General features: G+C 35.9%; 2 protein-coding genes across 2 annotated transcripts; one reads left to right on the top strand and one right to left on the bottom strand.

The window, feature by feature from the left end:
- Positions 1-605: 605 nt before the first annotated feature.
- On the top strand, positions 606-2,389 carry LOC306885311 (C-type mannose receptor 2-like; the record flags this gene model as incomplete). The annotated part of the gene is made up of 3 exons (XM_079441754.1): positions 606-909; positions 1,518-1,763; positions 2,028-2,389. The coding sequence occupies 3 exons, from the start codon at positions 606-608 to the stop codon at positions 2,387-2,389; spliced, it is 912 nt and encodes a 303-aa protein (XP_079297880.1).
- Positions 2,390-12,153: 9,764 nt separating this feature from the next.
- Positions 12,154-17,336, bottom strand: LOC306885330 (tripartite motif-containing protein 16-like). The gene is made up of 6 exons (XM_079441783.1): positions 16,624-17,336; positions 16,157-16,252; positions 15,797-16,030; positions 14,023-14,170; positions 13,839-13,886; positions 12,154-12,831 (listed from the first exon to the last, which is right to left on the bottom strand). The coding sequence occupies exons 1-6, from the start codon at positions 17,197-17,199 to the stop codon at positions 12,311-12,313; spliced, it is 1,623 nt and encodes a 540-aa protein (XP_079297909.1). The 5' UTR covers positions 17,200-17,336; the 3' UTR covers positions 12,154-12,310.
- Between the last annotated feature and the right edge of the window lie 2,316 nt (positions 17,337-19,652).

Raw genomic sequence — 19,652 nt, 5'->3', positions numbered from 1 at the left:
TAAACACAGAGAGAAAACGATGCCTGTATCCATTCCTCAGACATTTCTAACATTTTCATGATAATATTAGATGCTGTTTGTCTCATTACAGACAGCAGATGAATCTCTAATATTTTACCAGATATCTTTTTCATCTCCTCTTTGCAGAAATCCTCCAGTTTGTGTCTCAGCTGACGGACAGATTCTCTCACAGCATCAAAAGAAGAGAGGAAACTGACAGAGATGTTTTCTGTGGATTCAGGAGGAGCTGAGAGAGACTGAAGACTCTACAGGAATAACAATCAATAAACCAGAAAAACATCTGATTATTAAAACAAAGAAATTATAAAATAATAGTGAGTGCAAAGAAATAGTAAATAGAGTGAGAGACATTTCTGGTAAAAGTTCACAAGTCTCTTGTTCCAGCTTCCAAACATGACTGCCTAGAAAAACACCTGCTTTCTTTCAGTTAATTCCTCAATAATGTAATGTTTAGCTGCCCACTTAAAACACTACATTAAATAATATGTGAATAAATATTTACTGTGTCATGATGCATCATTGAGAGAAGTTTAACCCTCTGGTCATCCTCACATTATTATGTTTTAAATTTCAGGTTGATATAGATGAAGACCTGGCCTGAAGCTCAGAGATACTGCAGAGAGAATTACACAGATCTGGCTACCGCTGACAACATGAACGACGTGAACGAGCTGAAGAAGAGTGTGAAAGATGGTGGTGTTCAGCATGTCTGGATTGGGCTGCAGAAGACGGGTCGTGATGAATGGCAGTGGTCTTCAGGTGAACCTGCGCTCTATCTGAACTGGGCTTCTGGACAACCCGAAGGCAAAGATGATTGTGCAATGACGTTGAATGGAAAATGGGAGGATTTGCCATGTAGTGATAATCGTCACTTCATCTGCAACAACAGTGAGTGCAGCTATTTAACATTACAACCATTCATTGATAGATTTTCCATTTACTAAATTTGATAATAAGCACTATATTTAATTTGATATTGTATATAGAAAAGACTGGATATTTATCATACTTTCAATGTTGATAGACAATATTTTCCAGAAAAAAAAAATGTCTAGTCCATGTAGGAATGAAAGTGCATTAAAAACTATTAAACACTGTGTGCGACTATAATGGTTTAAAATGACAAATATACAGTCCAGTAAAATGTTTCTGTGGACTAGTTAATTAACATTTAGCTGCAGTGTAACATCTTCCTCTGTTTGACGTTTCTTTCGTCTGGTTCTTTGTGTCTGAATCACGTATTCCTGAGAGGAAATATAATGCACAAATACACAGCACTTCAAAATCATCATGATGTTCATTAATGTTATATCATTAAAATGATCCTGAAGATATGGTGAATATTCAAAATATCAGCAGCTTTAGAAAGAAAAGGTTTTGAATGACATGTTTCTGATGTCTCCACCACTGTTCCTGTTCACATTTAATCCATAAAGCAGCATAAGAATAATGAACAAACTGATTCATATATGTGTTTCCATTTGTTTTTCTTACAGCGAACACAGGACTCGTTTTTGTCAATCAGATGAAGAATTGGAGAGATGCTCAGATATACTGCAGACAGACTCACACTGATCTGGTCAGTGTAAGAAACGAGAATGAGAATCAACAGGTTCAGAATATCATTAGTGATAATCATTCATCTGGATCACATGTCTGGATCGGTCTGTTCAGAGACTCATGGCAGTGGTCAGATCAGAGTAACTCCTCATTCACATACTGGAAGTCTGCTGAACCAAATGGTAGAAGTGATGAGAAGTGTACAGTGACAGAACCAAACTCTCAGGGAGAATGGTTAGACATGACTTGCACCAAGACATATCCTTTTGTGTGTCATGAAGGTGAGCAGATCCTCACAAAACACACACAATTCATCATCACCTCCAGTTATCTTCAAGTTTACGCTACATATCTGACATGATCAATTCCACAGTGTTTGTTCTGCATGTTTTGTTTTGTGGATCATTGTCTCTCTAGTTTCTGCTTGTGCTTTGTTTGGTTTCCAGATAAACTGATTGTGATCAGAGAGAATCTGACGTGGTCTGAAGCTCTGAGATACTGCAGACAGAAACATGTGGATCTGGTCTCGGTTCATTCAGAAGAGATTCAGCATGAGGTGATGAACGTGGTTAAACGGGCGTCTACTGCGGCGATGTGGTTGGGTTTACGTCACTCCTGCACTGTGGGCATCTGGTTCTGGGTGAGTGGAGAGACGGTGTGCTATCAGAACTGGGCTCCAGGGAACGGCACATCAGAGGAAGACTGTGAACACACAGTGAGATCTGGAGCAGTTCAGTCTGCAGGAGATCAGCGCTGGATCAGCCGTCCTGAAACTGATGAACTCAACTTCATCTGCAGCAGATATTAAGCGTGAATGGATGCACTTTCATGTAAGATCGTGTTCACTTTATCTTCATTTCCAAGTATCACTTGATTTGGAAATTATAATATATAATCATTTCAACATCAGTAGGCAGTTGTACCTGATGGTTGTGATGGCTGCTTGCGAAACACTACACTGCAAAGCTTCAAAACTTTTGCAAACCATATGTTTTGAACCAGTTATTAGAAGCACATCTCAAATTGTCAAAGTCCCGTGATTTCAGTAAACAAAGTTTCAATACATTGTATTTGTTTCAAAATGGATACAGTTTCAGTGGCTTTCCGCTTTGAGAATATGAACCAGTGTCTATATGATTTTTACCTGATTTCGGATCAGATTTAAAACTTTGAAGACATTTTTAATGACACTGTATAATCACTGCCTAATGGTTAAAAAAGTAGAAATTTGTTTACTTCAAGCTGTGAATTGTGCTAATTGTTCTTCGGAGGGTGTATTCTCCTCCAGACGGATGATTTTTTGTTGATTCATCAGTGATTCCTGCGACTCATTTTTTCAACAGCTTAAGAGCGTTTTTGGCCAGAATTGCTGTTAATGCATCATGTTTTTCTTTTACGAACTCGTTCAACTTGTCATTTACTACGTTACTTACATGCTATTCTTTCTTTGTGTGGTTTACTTCAATATGACTAATTCTGTGAGGGGTCAAAAGGCACCACATATGTAGTTAAACTGTTTTTATCATGACATAATTAATGTAACTGAAGAATGCTGTATGTATATTGTATTTTAAGGACCTCTGCATGTGTTTTTGTGCTACTTCTCTCTCTCTCTTACATTAAGTTTGTTGTAATAATCATGTCTTTATATTAGAAATGACATCACAGGTGACGAATGGATACTTTCAAAGACAATGGTGTGTTGTACTTCTGTGAATGCTGATGATTTATATTGAAATGTCAATATTGTATTCTAACATAATTAGCTAACCATATATTCGAGTTTTTCTCAATCGATTTGACCCATTTCTCCAAACTGAGGTCACTGTTCTCAAAACACTGATCTGAACACTTTGTAATTGTCCTAAACAGAGTTTCCATTCATTTCATACAAATCATGCAAATCATTTTCTCAAAACAATGTGAACAAAACTAATGTTTTCTCAATAGTTAATACAACCAAGTTTTTCTAAAAATAAAATGGCATGAATAGACATCAAAAAGGCAAAAACAATGTGATTTATTTTAGGTTTCAGGATTTTTTTCTTCTAAACTTTGTTTAAGGATGATTCTCAACTATAAAATATATAACCAAATGATTTGATATACCATTTTGTTTTATGCAATATGTGTGTAAAAATGTCCATAAACTGGTTTTCCCATTAAACACAGTGTATCTATACTGTATCTAATTTGCATATTAATGGGTTGCTGTTGGGACAGCATGTTGAAAAAAGAATTGTCATAACGGGAGTAATAATTGGCCAGATTTTCATAATAATATCTAATATTTCATAACAAAATAGATATACAATTTATTTTCCTATTCAATTGTTATGCCTCCCAAAATGCATAATAAACATGATTTTAGTCCAGGTGTCCTCTACAGTGGACATGTATGAAATGAAGTCATATCTGAATTTGAAAACCCATAACATTTTCCTGAGATGTTGCTTTATGACCAACAATTTGAAAAGTATTCAGTTTTAAATGACAATTACAAAATATAATCATATTTCCATAAGGATGTAAAATTTGTCACTAAATTAAATTTAGCCATCTTTAAAGATCTATGAGAGGCAGTGGTCCTGGTGAAACATCATTTAGTATCTCTATAAAGCCCTGAATGTGCTCTGTACAGGACATCCAGACTTACAACCGTGACATGTGAGGTCTCAGAGAAATACACTGAAATAGAAAGTCCACTAGAGAGGCACAAACTCCAGAGCTGGGTCTCAGGAGGATATGTGACTGAGCTCTGGACTTGATCTCTGTGAGTAACATTGCATCTCCACTCTCTGTTGTCTTCTTCATTCAGGAGCAGGGCTTGAAAACGGTTCCTGCGTTCCTCTGTATTAGTACCGGTCCGAAATCGGTTCGAGTAGAAAGAATAAACAGTAAGGTTAATACTGTTATTTTTAAAATTGTCTTTGCCTGTAATAATAATAAAAATAATAATAATAAAGTACAGTGTTTTCTTTACACAAAAAGAAAGAAAAAAAAATACAGAAAGAGATGGTATCTTAACCCGGTGCGCTTCACAGCCAATACAGCATCATCTTTTCTAGATTTTTACATTTTATTAGGCTATTATTCAGAAATGATGAAGGCTAAAATGCTGGTAAATCAAAAATGTTTCCAAACATTATAAACACAGTTATTAGTTTCTCTCCACAACAAATCCTCTAAACTTAAGGATAGCCTATAGGCTATAAAAACGTCATTCCAAAAACAAATTAAAGGTGAAACTGATGCCTACCTCTGTCACTCGGCACGAATCCAAATGCTTCCATATTCTCGACGCATAGCCTATTAAAATATTATTTATTGGCTTTTACTTTCATCGACGTAAAACATCATCCTTCACATCCGCTATATATCACGCTGAACGCAACAGATTGGACAACGGAGCTCTGTAACTTTTTACTCGTTTCTTTAACTGTATTTTATTTTGATAATGAACTGGCTGCAATGTCGCAAAAATACGTGTCTTTGTGCGCGTGAGGTGCCGGCGCGATATGGTTGATTATACAGATACAAGACATCATTCAAAACTGTCAAGCTATTGCAAAACTAATAAAACTGTAAAGGTTTTGCAAAATAAAGAAAACTACTTTCTGTGTCTCCTTTTCCTTTCTGAGAACGTTGGAATGCGTCAAAATGAACCGTATAGGCCTTTTTTTGTTTCTTTTGTCAATCTGTCAATGATTTACGTGAAATATATTTAGTGTATAGAATATTCTTTTTTATGTAATATAGTTTTATTGTGTTTTCTCCGTTCAAAGAAGCGATGTTGAATGCATTTACTGCTGTCGGATAAACTCTAACGCCGGTGTTCTGATGATTTGTGCTACCCTGTCAGATTTTGCTACCTCCCATTAAAACAGATGGTAGCAGAATTCATTGCCATTGCGACTAGAGTTCACAGCTGAGCGCGAGCGGGCATTTCACTCGCTGGATGCGTCAGCATCACATCTGCATAGTCTGTACTACTTGAATTCCTGATTGGTTGACAGCAAATTTCAAATATTAAATAGAACGATAAAATAGCGTTATTAACCGGTTAATGGCCATTTCAAATGTTCGATTCTGTTCGGAACTATAACATTTGATTTCGTTTCTGTTTCCGGTACTGTTCCAGTCAAAATTTAGTTCGTTTCCGGTTTTCGTTTTCGTTCCTTGAACCGGTTCAGAGCCCTGTTCGGGAGTGTTGTAGTCAGAGTGATGATACAGTGATCTGATGAGAATATATCTGATATCTGGAGTCTGATATCTTCAGTTTAACACCAGCCTGATTCACCCAGAACAGCTCAATTCCCTCAGAACGGATCCAATCATCACAAGAGACTTCAGCAAGAGAATACAACTGACAGAAGAGAGTCACAGAGCGGCCTGCACTGATCTCAGTCTGTGAGGATGAGGATGATGAAGAGACTGAAACACAAAATAACACACACATCACACACTCTACAATCATCATCAGAGTTTAAATGAAGAACTTGCCCGTTTTACATTGACTACATAATCATAAACGTACCATGAAGAACATGCAGATATAAACACGAGCATCAGTTCTGTGTTGTTTTTGTTGTCCTTTCAGACCCATCCATTGTTGGCAGATGTAAGACCCACAATCTTCTTTTGTGATATTCTTGATGTTCAGAGAGCAGTCATACATTCAGTGGCAGCTGATGAAATACTTGTAGGTGGGGCTGTGGCACAGCAAACAATTTCACAATAACAATTCTTCACAATAAATCAAAGCAATATGATCTATTGCAATGCAGACAAAGTTAACGAACATCTGGTTACCTGTTTATTCATTAAATCATCTCCGATCAGTTATTTTACCAGTCTCAGTTAAATTTGGGATACTTCCATGACTGATACAAATCTGAGGATAACCATGTACAAGAAAATCAATGTGGTGAAAAAAACCTGCATGATTTTTTTTTTTTTTTACTTATTTGTACAGGAATTTTGCTCTTCTCTCCTTCTGATTGACAAACTTCTCAACTACTTTCTTATTGAACTCAGGAATGTCTTTGACCAGTTTCTTCTCAATAGAAAGCATTGCCAGAGCATTAAGGCGATCCTGGGTCATTGTATTTCTTTCATTGTAAGTAGAAAAGCACCTCTCTGACTCTGCTGTTGTCATAGGCGTGGAGATTATGATCTTGAGAAGACTGACAGTCTCTGTGAAAGTACTTTGAAGATTGTTCTCAATGAGAAACTGGTACAGAGGAACTGCACCACTGCCAACCCTAAACTCAGGCTTCTCATAGATGAGGGACAGTTCTGTTTTGAGCTTGGCCTTGTTCAGCACGGGGTATGCCTCCACGGTTGTTTCAAGTGCTGATTCAGGAAACGTCACACTGTGTTGTGGAAACAAATCTCCGTGCAGCAATGTTGCACTAACAAGGTGCTGGGTGAAGGAAAACCGCTCCTTGGAATGAATCAGGATGGGATCACATACCTGTAAAACATTATCAAAGTGACTCTGAGTGAACACAACATGCACATTATATTATTACTAATGTTTAAACTCCAGTATTCCTCATTTCACTTTACTTCTCCTGATCTTGAACTTGCTATTGGTTTCCTAAACAAAACAAGGTCTACAGTAGCATTTCAATAAATAAACCACCTATTTTCTGCTACATGTAAGGATATTATGTACTCAATTATTTTCCCATTTGTATGGATGACAGAAACGTCATCATGCTACTTGTGACTGATCAGCACTTTTTTGGTACTGTACATGCCATGGCCCATCTGTTTTATAACTGTGATCTATATGTTTTATATACTGAGGCCAGCTACATAGCTTTCTTAGATTAGTCTTAAAAGTTAGCGATGCAATTCTTTTCTACCAGTACTGAGCCTGCTTTCAGTTCTTACCTTTATCAGTTTAATGTGAGGGGTATACGAGAACAGATTAAGAGGAAAGCTGTTTTTTGGTTTTGTAAATCTTTCAAGGCAGATTTTTATTTTTTATAAGAAACACATGCTTTAGCCTCAGATTTTAATTTCTGGAAAAATCAGTGGGGAGACAATATATGGATGTCTTATGGAAACAGTAAATCAGCGGGTGTTGCTATATTAAAGAGCTCCTTTCAGGGGAAAAGCCTAAAAAATGTAGTTCATGACTCAGGAAGATGGATCATTTTAGTTGTTGAATTTATGGAGGATATTTTTATTTTAGGTAATATATATGGCCATAATAGCAGCCAAAGAAACACACTTCTTTTTGCTGAATTTGAAGAAAAAATAAATGCCTTGTTAAATTATTTTATTAATGCTAAACTTATATTTGGGGACGACTGGAACTGCATAAATGATCCTATTAAAGACTGTCATCCTCAAAGATCCTTAAGAGGCACTTATGGAGAATTTAATCATCTCTGTTTGCACTTAAACTGTTGTGATGTGTGGAGACTAAAAAATCCAGTTCACTTGGAACAACAAAGATTTATCTAAGAGATCTGTAACGGGGCTGACGAGACGTGAGACGTGCGGATCCATATGCAAAGCTTTATTACCAAACATGGTCAGTAAACAGGCAGGGTCAGACATCGGCAAACAGGTATGGCAAGGGCAAGACAAAGCAATCCGTGGAACAAGCGTGGGTCGATGATCGGCGAACAGTATCCAAAGGGGCAAGGCAGAGAGATAATCCAGAGACGAGAGCAATAATCCAAACGGGGAGCGAACAGAGTCCAAACGGCAGAGGCAAAGGGTAAATCCAGGAAACAAGAGCAGGGTCAAACACGGCAGGAAAACAAGGCAAGACTAAGGCTACGACAATGGCTCTGTAACGTGCTATCACTAGGAGAGAGATAACTGCAAATAATACTCGGCCCTGATGCTGAGGAAGTCCATGGCTTAAGTAGTGTGTGTGATTGTGAAATGAGCATCAGGTGTGTGTGATGAGTGAATGGTGACAGCTGTGATCTGTGCAATGCATAGTGGGAAATGGAGTCCAGTGTGTTGTGTAGTGTGAGAGTCAATGTGGTGAACGGGTGACCTCTGGTGGTGGTAAACCAGGAGAGCATGGACCAGATTCGTGACAAGATCCAGGATTGATTTTTGGCTTATTTCCAGTGAATTATTAGATGATGTGGAAGAAACAAAAATAGAACCCTCGGTTTTTTCTGATCATAATATGATCACTTTAGCAATATGCATAAGGAACAGATCAATTAAATTTAAACCAAATTATTGGAAATTAAATAATACACTTTTGAGTGATAAATTATTCAAAGAAAAAGCCATAAAAATGATAAATGAAAATTTGTCAAAAGCCAAAAAAGATCAGATATATGGCAAACATTGGGACTATACAACATTTCAGATCCGTAATATGGCAATTAAAAGGGCAAAAGAATTATCCAAGGAAAAAATAATGAGGCAAGACAGAGTACTTAAGGAAATTATTCTTATTTATGAAACGGATGAGCAAACACAAGCTGATATTAATATGTTAATTGAATTACAATCTGAATTGGATAATATCGATCAAACTTTGGCACGGGGGGCCTTCATTCGTTCTAGACGGAAATGGATAGAACATGGTGAAAGGAATACCAAATATTTTCATAATTTAGACAAAATAAATATTAGTGTTAATATATATAAACTTAAAATTAATGAGCAGATATCCGAAGATCCTCAAACAATTTCTGATTTTGTGGAAGATTTCTATAAAAAATTATATTCTGAACAAAGTAGCCATATTTCAAATTTTCTTTCTCATATTAAAAATGTTGCACAAGGTATTGACGAAACTCAGAAAGAAGTTTGTGATCGAGATATATCCTTAGAAGAATTAAACAAGAATATTAGTAAGTTAAAAGACAATAAATCCCCGGGGAATGATGGCTTAACAGGTGAATTTTATAAAGTATTCCAAGATCTCTGAAGTTTTGTTATTGGTTTTTAAGGAAGCTATAGAAGCCCGTCAGCTCCCCCCATCTATGTGTCGAGGCCTAATTACATTGTTACCTAAACCTAATAAGGATTGTTTGCTTCTTGACAATTGGAGGCCTATAACATTAATTAATAATGATACAAAATTGTTGTCCCACATTTTTGCTCAAAGAATAAAGTTATGTTTAGATACAATCATAGATGATAGTCAGTCAGGCTTTATGCAAGGACGACATATTAGCAATAATATTAGATTAATCTTAGATTTAATTGATTATAAGGATTATATAAATGATGACAGCTACATTTTAATTATAGATATATATAAAGCCTTTGATACTGTAAAACATAATTTTAGCATAAACAAGCCTCACTATTTAAATAAAACTAATTGATGTCATTTGTATAATCAAGGAGGTCTGAATGTGATTGATTTTGTTACATCTAATACAATTTTCAAGTTGAACTGGATTAAACATTATATTAAACATAAAGATGAGATATGGTATATAATTCCAAATCTTATCTTTGAAAAAGTTGGTGGCATAGAGTTTCTTTTGAGTGTGATTTTGAGGGCAACAAACTCCCCTTTAAGTTCTCATTTTCATAGACAGACTCTTTTATATTGGATTCTTATATACAAACATAACTTTTCTCCTCATAGGCAGATCATTTGGAATAATAAATATATTAAATATAAGAACAAATCAATTTTCTATACTAATTGGGTTAAAAATGATATTTTAATGGTCTCACAGTTGATAAATGATGAAGGATATTTACTTACATATACTGCATTTCTTGAGAAATGTGATATTCCAATACCTCCACGTGAATATTGTTTTGTAATCGATGCAATTCCAGCAGGATTTCTACGGCTTTTAAAGGGCTTCAGTGAATCTAAACCATCAACATTTAAAAAAGAGTCTTATTAAACGCTATTGATATCAAAGATAGATATTAAGATGTAATAATACATTTTTTAGATGTTTGATTCATTGCCCTGCAACATTTCGAAGTAAGTACTTCTGGAATAATCACTTTGAAAATATCAACTGGAAATTGATTTGGACTTATAACAACAAATTCTGTGTCACAAATAACGTTAATGAAGTTTACTTTACAATTATACACATAATTTATCCAACTAACCATTTTCTCAAGAGATATAGAGCTGATCTTTCTGAATGTTGTGTTTTTTGACTGTTTTGCATCTTTTTTTTTAATGTATGTATGTTCAATTTTTCTGGATTGATGTTGAATATGTATTTACTAGGTTGAGTGGATCTAAAATTAATATAAGAAAAAGAGATATTTTATTTTGATAAAGATATGGATAAGAGTCACATCTTTATGTTAAATCTTCTAATATTATTAGGTAGGTTTTATATACACAAATGTAAATGGTCAGAAAGGAAGCCCAATATCTCCCACTTCAAAGTTGATCTAAGGATTTATTTAGAAACTCTTCAAGGCCTTTCAAACCGGAAAGAAACCTGAACTATGAACATATTCAAAGAACTAAACTCCTCTTTTTTATTGTGATAATTGATGTATAGCCTCCTTATGTTTTGTTTGTTTTGTTTTTTTTGTTGTTGTTTTTTTTCAGGAAATATGAATACCATGTTTGTAACAGTTTATTATATTCTTGAATGTAAATTGTTCATTATATACAATGACAAAAAATGAGGCATTTAGTATATCTATGGTTGTTCCCTCCATAGACATATATATATATATATATATCTGGTGGCCCCGACATATTATCACACTCCCACGAGTTAATATGTTGTGGCCAGGACAAAACTAGCCTAAGTGAACCGAACATATCCCCTCCCGGTCGCAGTGAAGCTTCGGTCGACTTTTCGGAGATCATCTACTCTTCCCTGTGGATGACCTCTGACCTACTTTCTGTAAGATCTGAATTTCTGGCTTTGAATTTTAAATATTGAATTTAATGCTCCGAATTTCTTCTTCATCTTGAAAACTTGAAGCTGTATTTTTTAAAACTGGATATTTTCATTCAAAGAATTCAGAACAAAAAATCCGCTGTTTGAAAATACATCTATTAAAAAACTGCTATAAAAAAATCAGTTGTTTAATTTCAAATATTCATTATTCAAGTTTTAAAAAAATCAAATCCAGAACTATGTTAAATGCCACATTATATTCAGTTTTGTTAAATTATAAGCTCCATACTTGATAAAGCGATTTATGAGTCAGTAAGAGTCTCTGGCCTTTGATCCGCTCTAGATGGCTTCATTCATTCATTCGTATGACATTTACTCAAATTTATATCTGATATCACGGTGCAATACTACATCAAATATTCAGATGTATACAGTAGGCCTACTTGTCAAAACGAAGGTATTTTATTTTTAAATATTTTAATCAATAATACTCACCAAGGCTTTATTTATGAGCTCAAAACAAAACAGTAATATATGAATATATAAGTCATATAAATGTCAACCCAGATTCACATCAGTCAGTCTTATGTAATTTCCACATGTATTCTTATTCCACCTTTACACTACAGTTAACAGATGAATCTGATTATTATGAATCTAATAATATCTGAAACTGATCAAATCATGCAAACATGTAATATGGATGTAAAATAAACTGCATATGTCAGTATACTGGACATTGAATGTTTACTCAAAATTGTTACATTAAAATCTACAAAGTTTACACAATAAGTTGTTTTCTCAAATATTATAACAGTAAGACAAAAATATTCAGGTAAAACATGGCATAATAAAATCTTACTTTTCAGACAGTTTGAGAGATGAGGAAACTATATCAGTTTCACTGATGATTTACGATAAACATAAAACCCAGGATAGAGCGTCTGAGTGAATGTGGTCTGGACTGAGTGGATGAGGTTCATTGTGTCAGAGACGCTGTAGAAGGACAGAGTTCCTGCTCTGAGATCCACATACACTCCTATTCTCCTGCAGCTGGAGGGAACAGGGAGTTCAGTCTCTTTATTATTGTGACGGAATGAGAAACTGGAGAGAGAGCAGGACAATCTCCAGGACTGATCATTATATCCAAAGAAACACTCATTACCAGATCCCTTCCTGCTGATGCTCTTATATGACACTGATATATCCACTTTACTCCCACTCCACTCAATCTCCCAGTAACAGCGTCCACTCACACTCTCTCTACACAACACCTGATAATCATCATTAAATCTGTCTGGATGATCAGGATACGGCTGAGGTCTGTTAGTGTCAGTCACCACTCTGTTCTCTTCAGACAGACGGAGGTGTTCATTTGCAGTGTTTGGATCCAGAGTGAACTGATGGGAATCTGATGAAGAAAAACACAAAAAACTAACTGTAATCAGTGGTTGTTAAAGATAAACTGTTAAAAAACTCTTTGCTCAGACTGAAAAAGTGATTTTTTTGAAAATGGATTCATTTTATTTGGTTATGCTTTTCTTTTCTTGTACATGAACACAAATGCTCACACATTCACATGCAGGTCTACAATTCACACACAAGCACAGAAAGCTGCAGATATCTGGACAGAACAGACAAACAAGTCAAGCTGCATTTTCAGAAAAGTACTGGATTTGTTGTATTGTTGCTATGATGATCAGTCAGTATTAAAGTATGAATGAACTATTGGGCAGCACGGGGCACAAAGTAACACAGGGTCAGCCTCAGAAGTCACTCCCACGGAAACTTTTCTGGAAACACTTCAGGAATGTCGAAGACGTCATCTGACTGGTTGAATTAAACCGGATTTCCGGGAGACGCGAATGTCGCGTTTATTTTCGGTCCGCCGGGAAACAAAGATGGCGTGGCGCCAAACTCGAAAGAAGAAAGAAGAAAGCTGTCGTGTTTACAAATGAGACGACGAGCGCTTATCAGGGTCAACTAAACGCTGGATTTTCAAAAGTATGTGAAATATTTAAAGTTCGCGGCATAGAATCATTTAAATACATCGAGAGTTTCACACACCGGTCTGTTGTTGTGGCGACATTTCCACGCCCCGAAACGAAACGAACTGTGATTGGTTGTTTGACATGTCGGTCAAACGGCCTCATGGGCGGGGCTTGGCCAATGAAGGTCTGGCGACGAAACCCATGTGAATTTACACAATTTGAGAAAGTTAAAAAGTGTTACTCTGTGCCCCGCTCTCCTCTATTGGACATCCATTTATTATCAATGAAGGTCTGACGACGCGAGACTAGGGGCGCGTTCAGACTCAGACTGATTAATAAAAACACTGATAATGTTTTCTGTCACTTTAAACTAAACTTACTAGATGAAGTATCTCAGTGTGTGTTATTGTGTTTGTTAGTGACTTACATTGTAGGAAGTCCTCTCTGGTCCTGGGAACAATGTTACTGTGAGTGACTGAGAAAATAACAGATATAAACACAGAGAGAAAACCATGCCTGTATCCATTCCTCAGACATTTCTAACATTTTCATGATCATATTAGATGCTGTTTGTCTCATTACAGACAGCAGATGAATCTCTAATATTTTACCAGATATCTTTTTCATCTCCTCTTTGCAGAAATCCTCCAGTTTGTGTCTCAGCTGACGGACAGATTCTCTCACAGCATCAAAAGAAGAGAGGAAACTGACAGAGATGTTTTCTGTAGATTCAGGAGGAGCTGAGAGAGACTGAAGACTCTGCAGGAATAACAATCAATAAACCAGAAAAACATCTGATCATTAAAAATAATAATAATAATAGTGAGTGCAAAGAAATAGTAAATAGAGTGAGAGACATTTCTGGTAAAAGTTCACAAGTCTCTTGTTCCAGCTTCCAAACATGACTGCCTAGAAAAACACCTGCTTTCTTTCAATTAATTCCTCAATAATGTAATGTTTAGCTGCCCACTTAAAACACTACATTAAATAATATGTGAATAAATATTTACTGTGTCATGATGCATCATTGAGAGAAGTTTAACCCTCTGGTGATCCTCACATTATTTATTATTTTTTTTATTATTTTATTGAAATGAATGTATTATATTTTAGTTAGATTTTTTAGTTTGTTTTGTTTTTAATATTTTGTATTTTCAGGTTTGGTTAAAGTTTATAAATTATATTTATGCAGTAATTATAATTAATTTATTACCTCTTAACCGCTGTTTGAGCAAAGACCTGAAAACTACATTTCTATCTGAAACTAAAGACACTTGGCAGATTCTTTCAGAAGTAGAAACAAGTAAAATAGAAAAAAAAAATCTATAGAAGTTTATTGTTATGAACAATGCACAAAAATATTATTTAAAAATTTGATATGAAATTTTCCAAAACATATTTTACTCTAAAGCCCTAAACACGCTGCATGATTTTCCCAGACGAAAGATTAGCATCGTGAAACAATCGTGGCCAATCAGAAATCGTGCCGTGTATCTCGGGCTTAAAACATGTTTTGTACAGTGGTTCTCAAACCTGTCCTGCACATTCTGTACATCTCCCTCATCTATCACACCTGATTCAACTCATCAGCTCATTAGTGCAAGACCTGAAGTGTGTGTCAGATATCGGGAGACATACAAAATGTGCCGTGCTGGGGGTACTTCATGGAGAGGTTTGAGAACCACTGGTCTAAAACTGAGAAAATCAAAGCCATACATCTTAAAAAGTTGTGTTTTAAATTTCATCTTGATATACAGCACAAGCTTTAAGTGAAATGTTTGGTTGCAGACCCAATTGTGTCCTCTAGATGAAATTAGTTTCCCATTTGTTTCCATTTACAAGATCATATTTTTGTCTGTGATGAGTACAAGTGTGACTGTTTTTTTCAGGACCATTTAACCTTTTCAAATCATGTCCATTCATTTATTTTTATTTTTTGGTGTGTGTTCATGTAGCAAGAGCCAAAACCTTTACCAAGCTTCGTCCCATTCCAATAAAGTAAAATAATAATAATAAACAAACAAAACATAAACATTACTGGACAAAATGATCTGAGAGTACCAGAGGGTTAAACATGCTTAAGACTATGATTTTAATGCTTAATTGGGCAAATAAAAGAGTCATATAATGCGTATTGGTCTCTATTATTAGCATGTTTCATCAGGTCACCTCACTGCTGCAGAGTACCTGACTGAAACCAGTTTTACAGTAAAAACAACATCACAAGACAATATTCCTGACTACATTCCCAGCAGCAGAATGATTCTTATGTAGATTCAGGAAGAGCTGAGAGAGACTGAAGACTCTGCAGAAAAACAATATAAATGACTCAAAGACCTCATTATCTCATACTGTCCTCAATAACCTGCACTACAGTTGGGCTACCTGCAGGAAATGGATGTGATCGTCTGTGTGTGAAAGCTGCTCCAGCTCAGTGTTTCTCTTCTTCAGATCATCAATCTCCTGCTCCAGTCGCTCCATTTGTCCTTCAGCTCGACTCACTGCAGTCTTTTCCTGATCTCTGATCCGCTGTGTCACCTCAGAGCGGCTTCTCTCAATGGAGCGGATGAGCTCAGTAAAGATCCTCTCACTGTCCTCCACTGCTGTCTGTGCAGAGCGCTGTTAGACACACATCACAATCAGCTCTTACTGCTTCCTCACAGCCTGAGAGCCACAGCGGCTTCAGTGGGACTGAAAGAGGAGAGTCAAACTGAGTCTCAAACTTCTCTTCTTCTCCAAACTCACCTTATGAGACTCCACAGCCGCTCTCAGCTGCTCAAGATCTTTCTGTCTCTGCTGGATTCTCTGCTGGATTTCACTCTGTGTCTCCTTCAAGTGTTTCTGGAGGAGAAATTAAAAACAAACCCAAGACTTATTACATAAAACTATCACAAATGAATCATGTAAAAAGGTGCCTGTTTGATTTAAAAATGTTCTTCTTTACAGCGTTTCTCAAGAGTTGTAAGATCATTATATGAATTTAGGTTAGACATGAAGTCCTTTCACATGAAGGGGACATATATGATTATTACTGAGCAGAGAACTTGAGCAATGTTACAAAAATGATCAAAGTTCAACTCCTGCTCAAATGCACAGAGCTGTCGTGTAGTAACACCCAATGGGAGAGTAGATCACATGATGCACCCATGATACAGCTGGATACTGTAGTGAGGAGAAACACTTGAAGTGTCAGCATTCATTTCAGTTCATACCTCTTTCTCTTTTCTCTCTGCTGCAGTTGATACAGTCTCATGGTTTTGATGTTCATCCATTGCACACAGCATGCAAACACATTGCTGGTCAGTACGACAGAAAACCTCCAGAAGCTTATCATGTTGATGGCAGATCATCTGCTGCAGTCGTCCAGTGGCATCAGTCACTTTGTGTCTCTTTCCTGAGTGAAACTCCTCATGACGCTCAAAATGAGTTTGACAGTAAGACTCCAGACACACCAGACAGGACTTGACAGCTTTGTGTTTTCTTCCAGTACAGATGTCACACTCCACGTCTCCAGGTCCAGCAGGAACAGCAGCTGTTAGTTTAGTCTTCTTCAGTTTCTCCACCACTTCAGCCAGCATGGTGTTTTTTCCTAAAGCAGGTCTTGGACTGAAGGTCTGTCTGCACTGAGGGCAGCTGTAGACTCTCTTCTGATCCTCTTGATCCCAGCAGTCTGTAATGCAGCTCATACAGTAACTGTGTCCACAGGGAATGGCCACTGGATCCTTCAGGAGATCCAGACACACTGGACACAAGAACTGCTCCACTGAAAAAACACCGGCTTCAGCCATTTCACCGTCTACAGCAAAACAGACACACAAACAACAGCTCAACAGCAGATCAGTTTCAGTTTCTTTTAACTGAGTTTCCTGGTTCTGTGTTTGAGAGACGTGTGCAAAACAAGTTTGTCTGTAAGTCTGTAAACTCTCATACTGAAATGTCCACTAGATGTCAGTCTCACACTGAAACTCAGAGTTAGTGAGAACACAAAGTTGGATAAACAACTTTACAAAATAAAAATACTAATAATACTGCTTCCAGATTTCTCAGGATTATTAGAAAGCTAAAGGCAGGTGAGTTTGATCAGGTTTGGAGCTAAACTCTGCGTGACAGTGGCTCTCTAAGACCAGAGCTGCTCTGACATTCAGAAAAGCCTCATGTTAAATAATTAGTAACACTTTAAAACACTGGTCCATTGTTAAAGAATAACTACACAGGAACAAATGAGTAACACACTAACTAACAGGAAACTCATGATGAATGAATTAGTGAGTAGTTCACAAGGTGGCTCTGACTGTTGTGATATTAGCAGGGCTGGGGAGTAACGAAATACATGTAAAGTCGTTACGTATTTAAAATATAAAATACCAGTAACTGTATTTCGATACAGTTACATTTTAAATGGGTGGTAATCAAATTACAGAATGTGTGTGTGTTATTTACGAGCATGTTTAGCGCCATTATCGTGTTAGATTTAATATTAGAGAAGATGTATTACGCACTTCTAGCTTTCCACTTAACTTCAGAGATTCCTTTACATCTACACACAATACTGTTGACAAACTTTGGAATAAACACTAGCACTAATGTGTAATGTTTCAGTAAAGAGAGAGTTTTGTGACAAACTGAGTTTTATTCTATTTTCAGGAGGAACAGAAAAAGCATCAACACACCCTTACGCAACAAAAATATATTTCTCAATATATTACGTGACAATATATTTAATGTGTCTCCATATATTGTGAAATTTACACAGCAATATATCATATGATATATAACTTACATATATATAATATATTGCAATATATGGGACAATACTGCAATTATTGCCGTTTTCATATATTGAATAAATACATATTATTATACTATTTAATATATTGTTATGTATATTGAAATATATCCCACATTATATGAAATTATATATTGGAAGAGGCATTGTATATATATGTAAATATATATGAGATAATATACCTCAATGTACACGATAATATAATCAGATTTATATGGGAACATATGTCTTAAATATGTTGAAAAATATATTGATTTATATTACATAATATATTATATATAATTATTATATTATATATTGTATACATGGTAAATATGAAATTATCTAATGTACAATGTCTGTCATATATTTTAAAATATAATACTTTACTTACTTACTTTACTTTTGTCATTTAGCAGACGCTTTTGTCCAAAGCGACTTACAAATAAGAAAAAGTAACTAAAACTAAAAAGTTACAACTCTATAAATACTATCTACCCACATATTTAAGAAAATAAAGAAATTAAATAAAATTAACATGCATATAACAACAACATTTCAATAATAAACATATCAATGAAAAAATTAAATAAAAAGCTACTACTATCCCTTGCCGGTGTCCCTGCCCGGTGGAGTCGCACGGTAGAGTCGATGGTCTTTACACTAAGAGGGCTTCACACGACGACTGCCGCGACCGCTGCCGCGGTATAATAACCTTTATTATACCAATCTAACAAATGATCATTTCAATTCAGCTGGACCCACTTTCCTGTTTATCAACTACAAATGGCCAAGCAAGTGCACACACTGACAAGATACACGATACAGATTAATAGATTGAATAAGACATCAATATAGTTCACATTAACTGAATGAGGTTTATTTCAAAAGCAGCAGCTGAAGGGACAGTGACCTGAGAACAAACAGAATGAAAGGCATGTCACCATGGTTCCATCTGAAGCTTATGTACACATAATGTACATAATGTGCTCGGCAAACGGCAAGCTGGTTTGCTGGTAGGGATGTGCCATATATGCCATATCATAATTAGTTCCAGGCTATAAAATCTTTTTTTTTTCTTCTTTTAAACATGTTATATTTTTATGTGATCCAATAGATGGCAACAACAACTATAAATGAACAAAAATACTTAAAATAATTAATAAAACATTTCCTAAAGGACAACTGTTCTTCATTGTAATAAAATAAAACAGTCTTCAGTGCAACAAAAACAGAACAATCCCTCAGTGGACAAAAACAGGACAACAATCCTTTAGTGCAGTGTTATGGATCCCACATGCTAACTTATCAAGACAGCCTTGGCCAGTCCTTCAGTTGTCCATGGACTTTTTCTTCTCCTGGTGTCTTAACTCACAGATCCTTTTGTTTATGGCCGTTCGTATGTCTGGAATCTTCGCCCCTGGGTGTTGCTGAACAACTGCATCTGTAAAAGAAAAGAAAATAAGAAAGACATCC

Source organism: Barbus barbus, assembly GCF_936440315.1.
Source record: "Barbus barbus genome assembly, chromosome: 19".
Lineage (NCBI taxonomy): Eukaryota > Metazoa > Chordata > Actinopteri > Cypriniformes > Cyprinidae > Barbus > Barbus barbus.
Note: the sequence above shows the minus strand (reverse complement) of the source record. Positions and strands in the feature narration are given on the sequence as shown.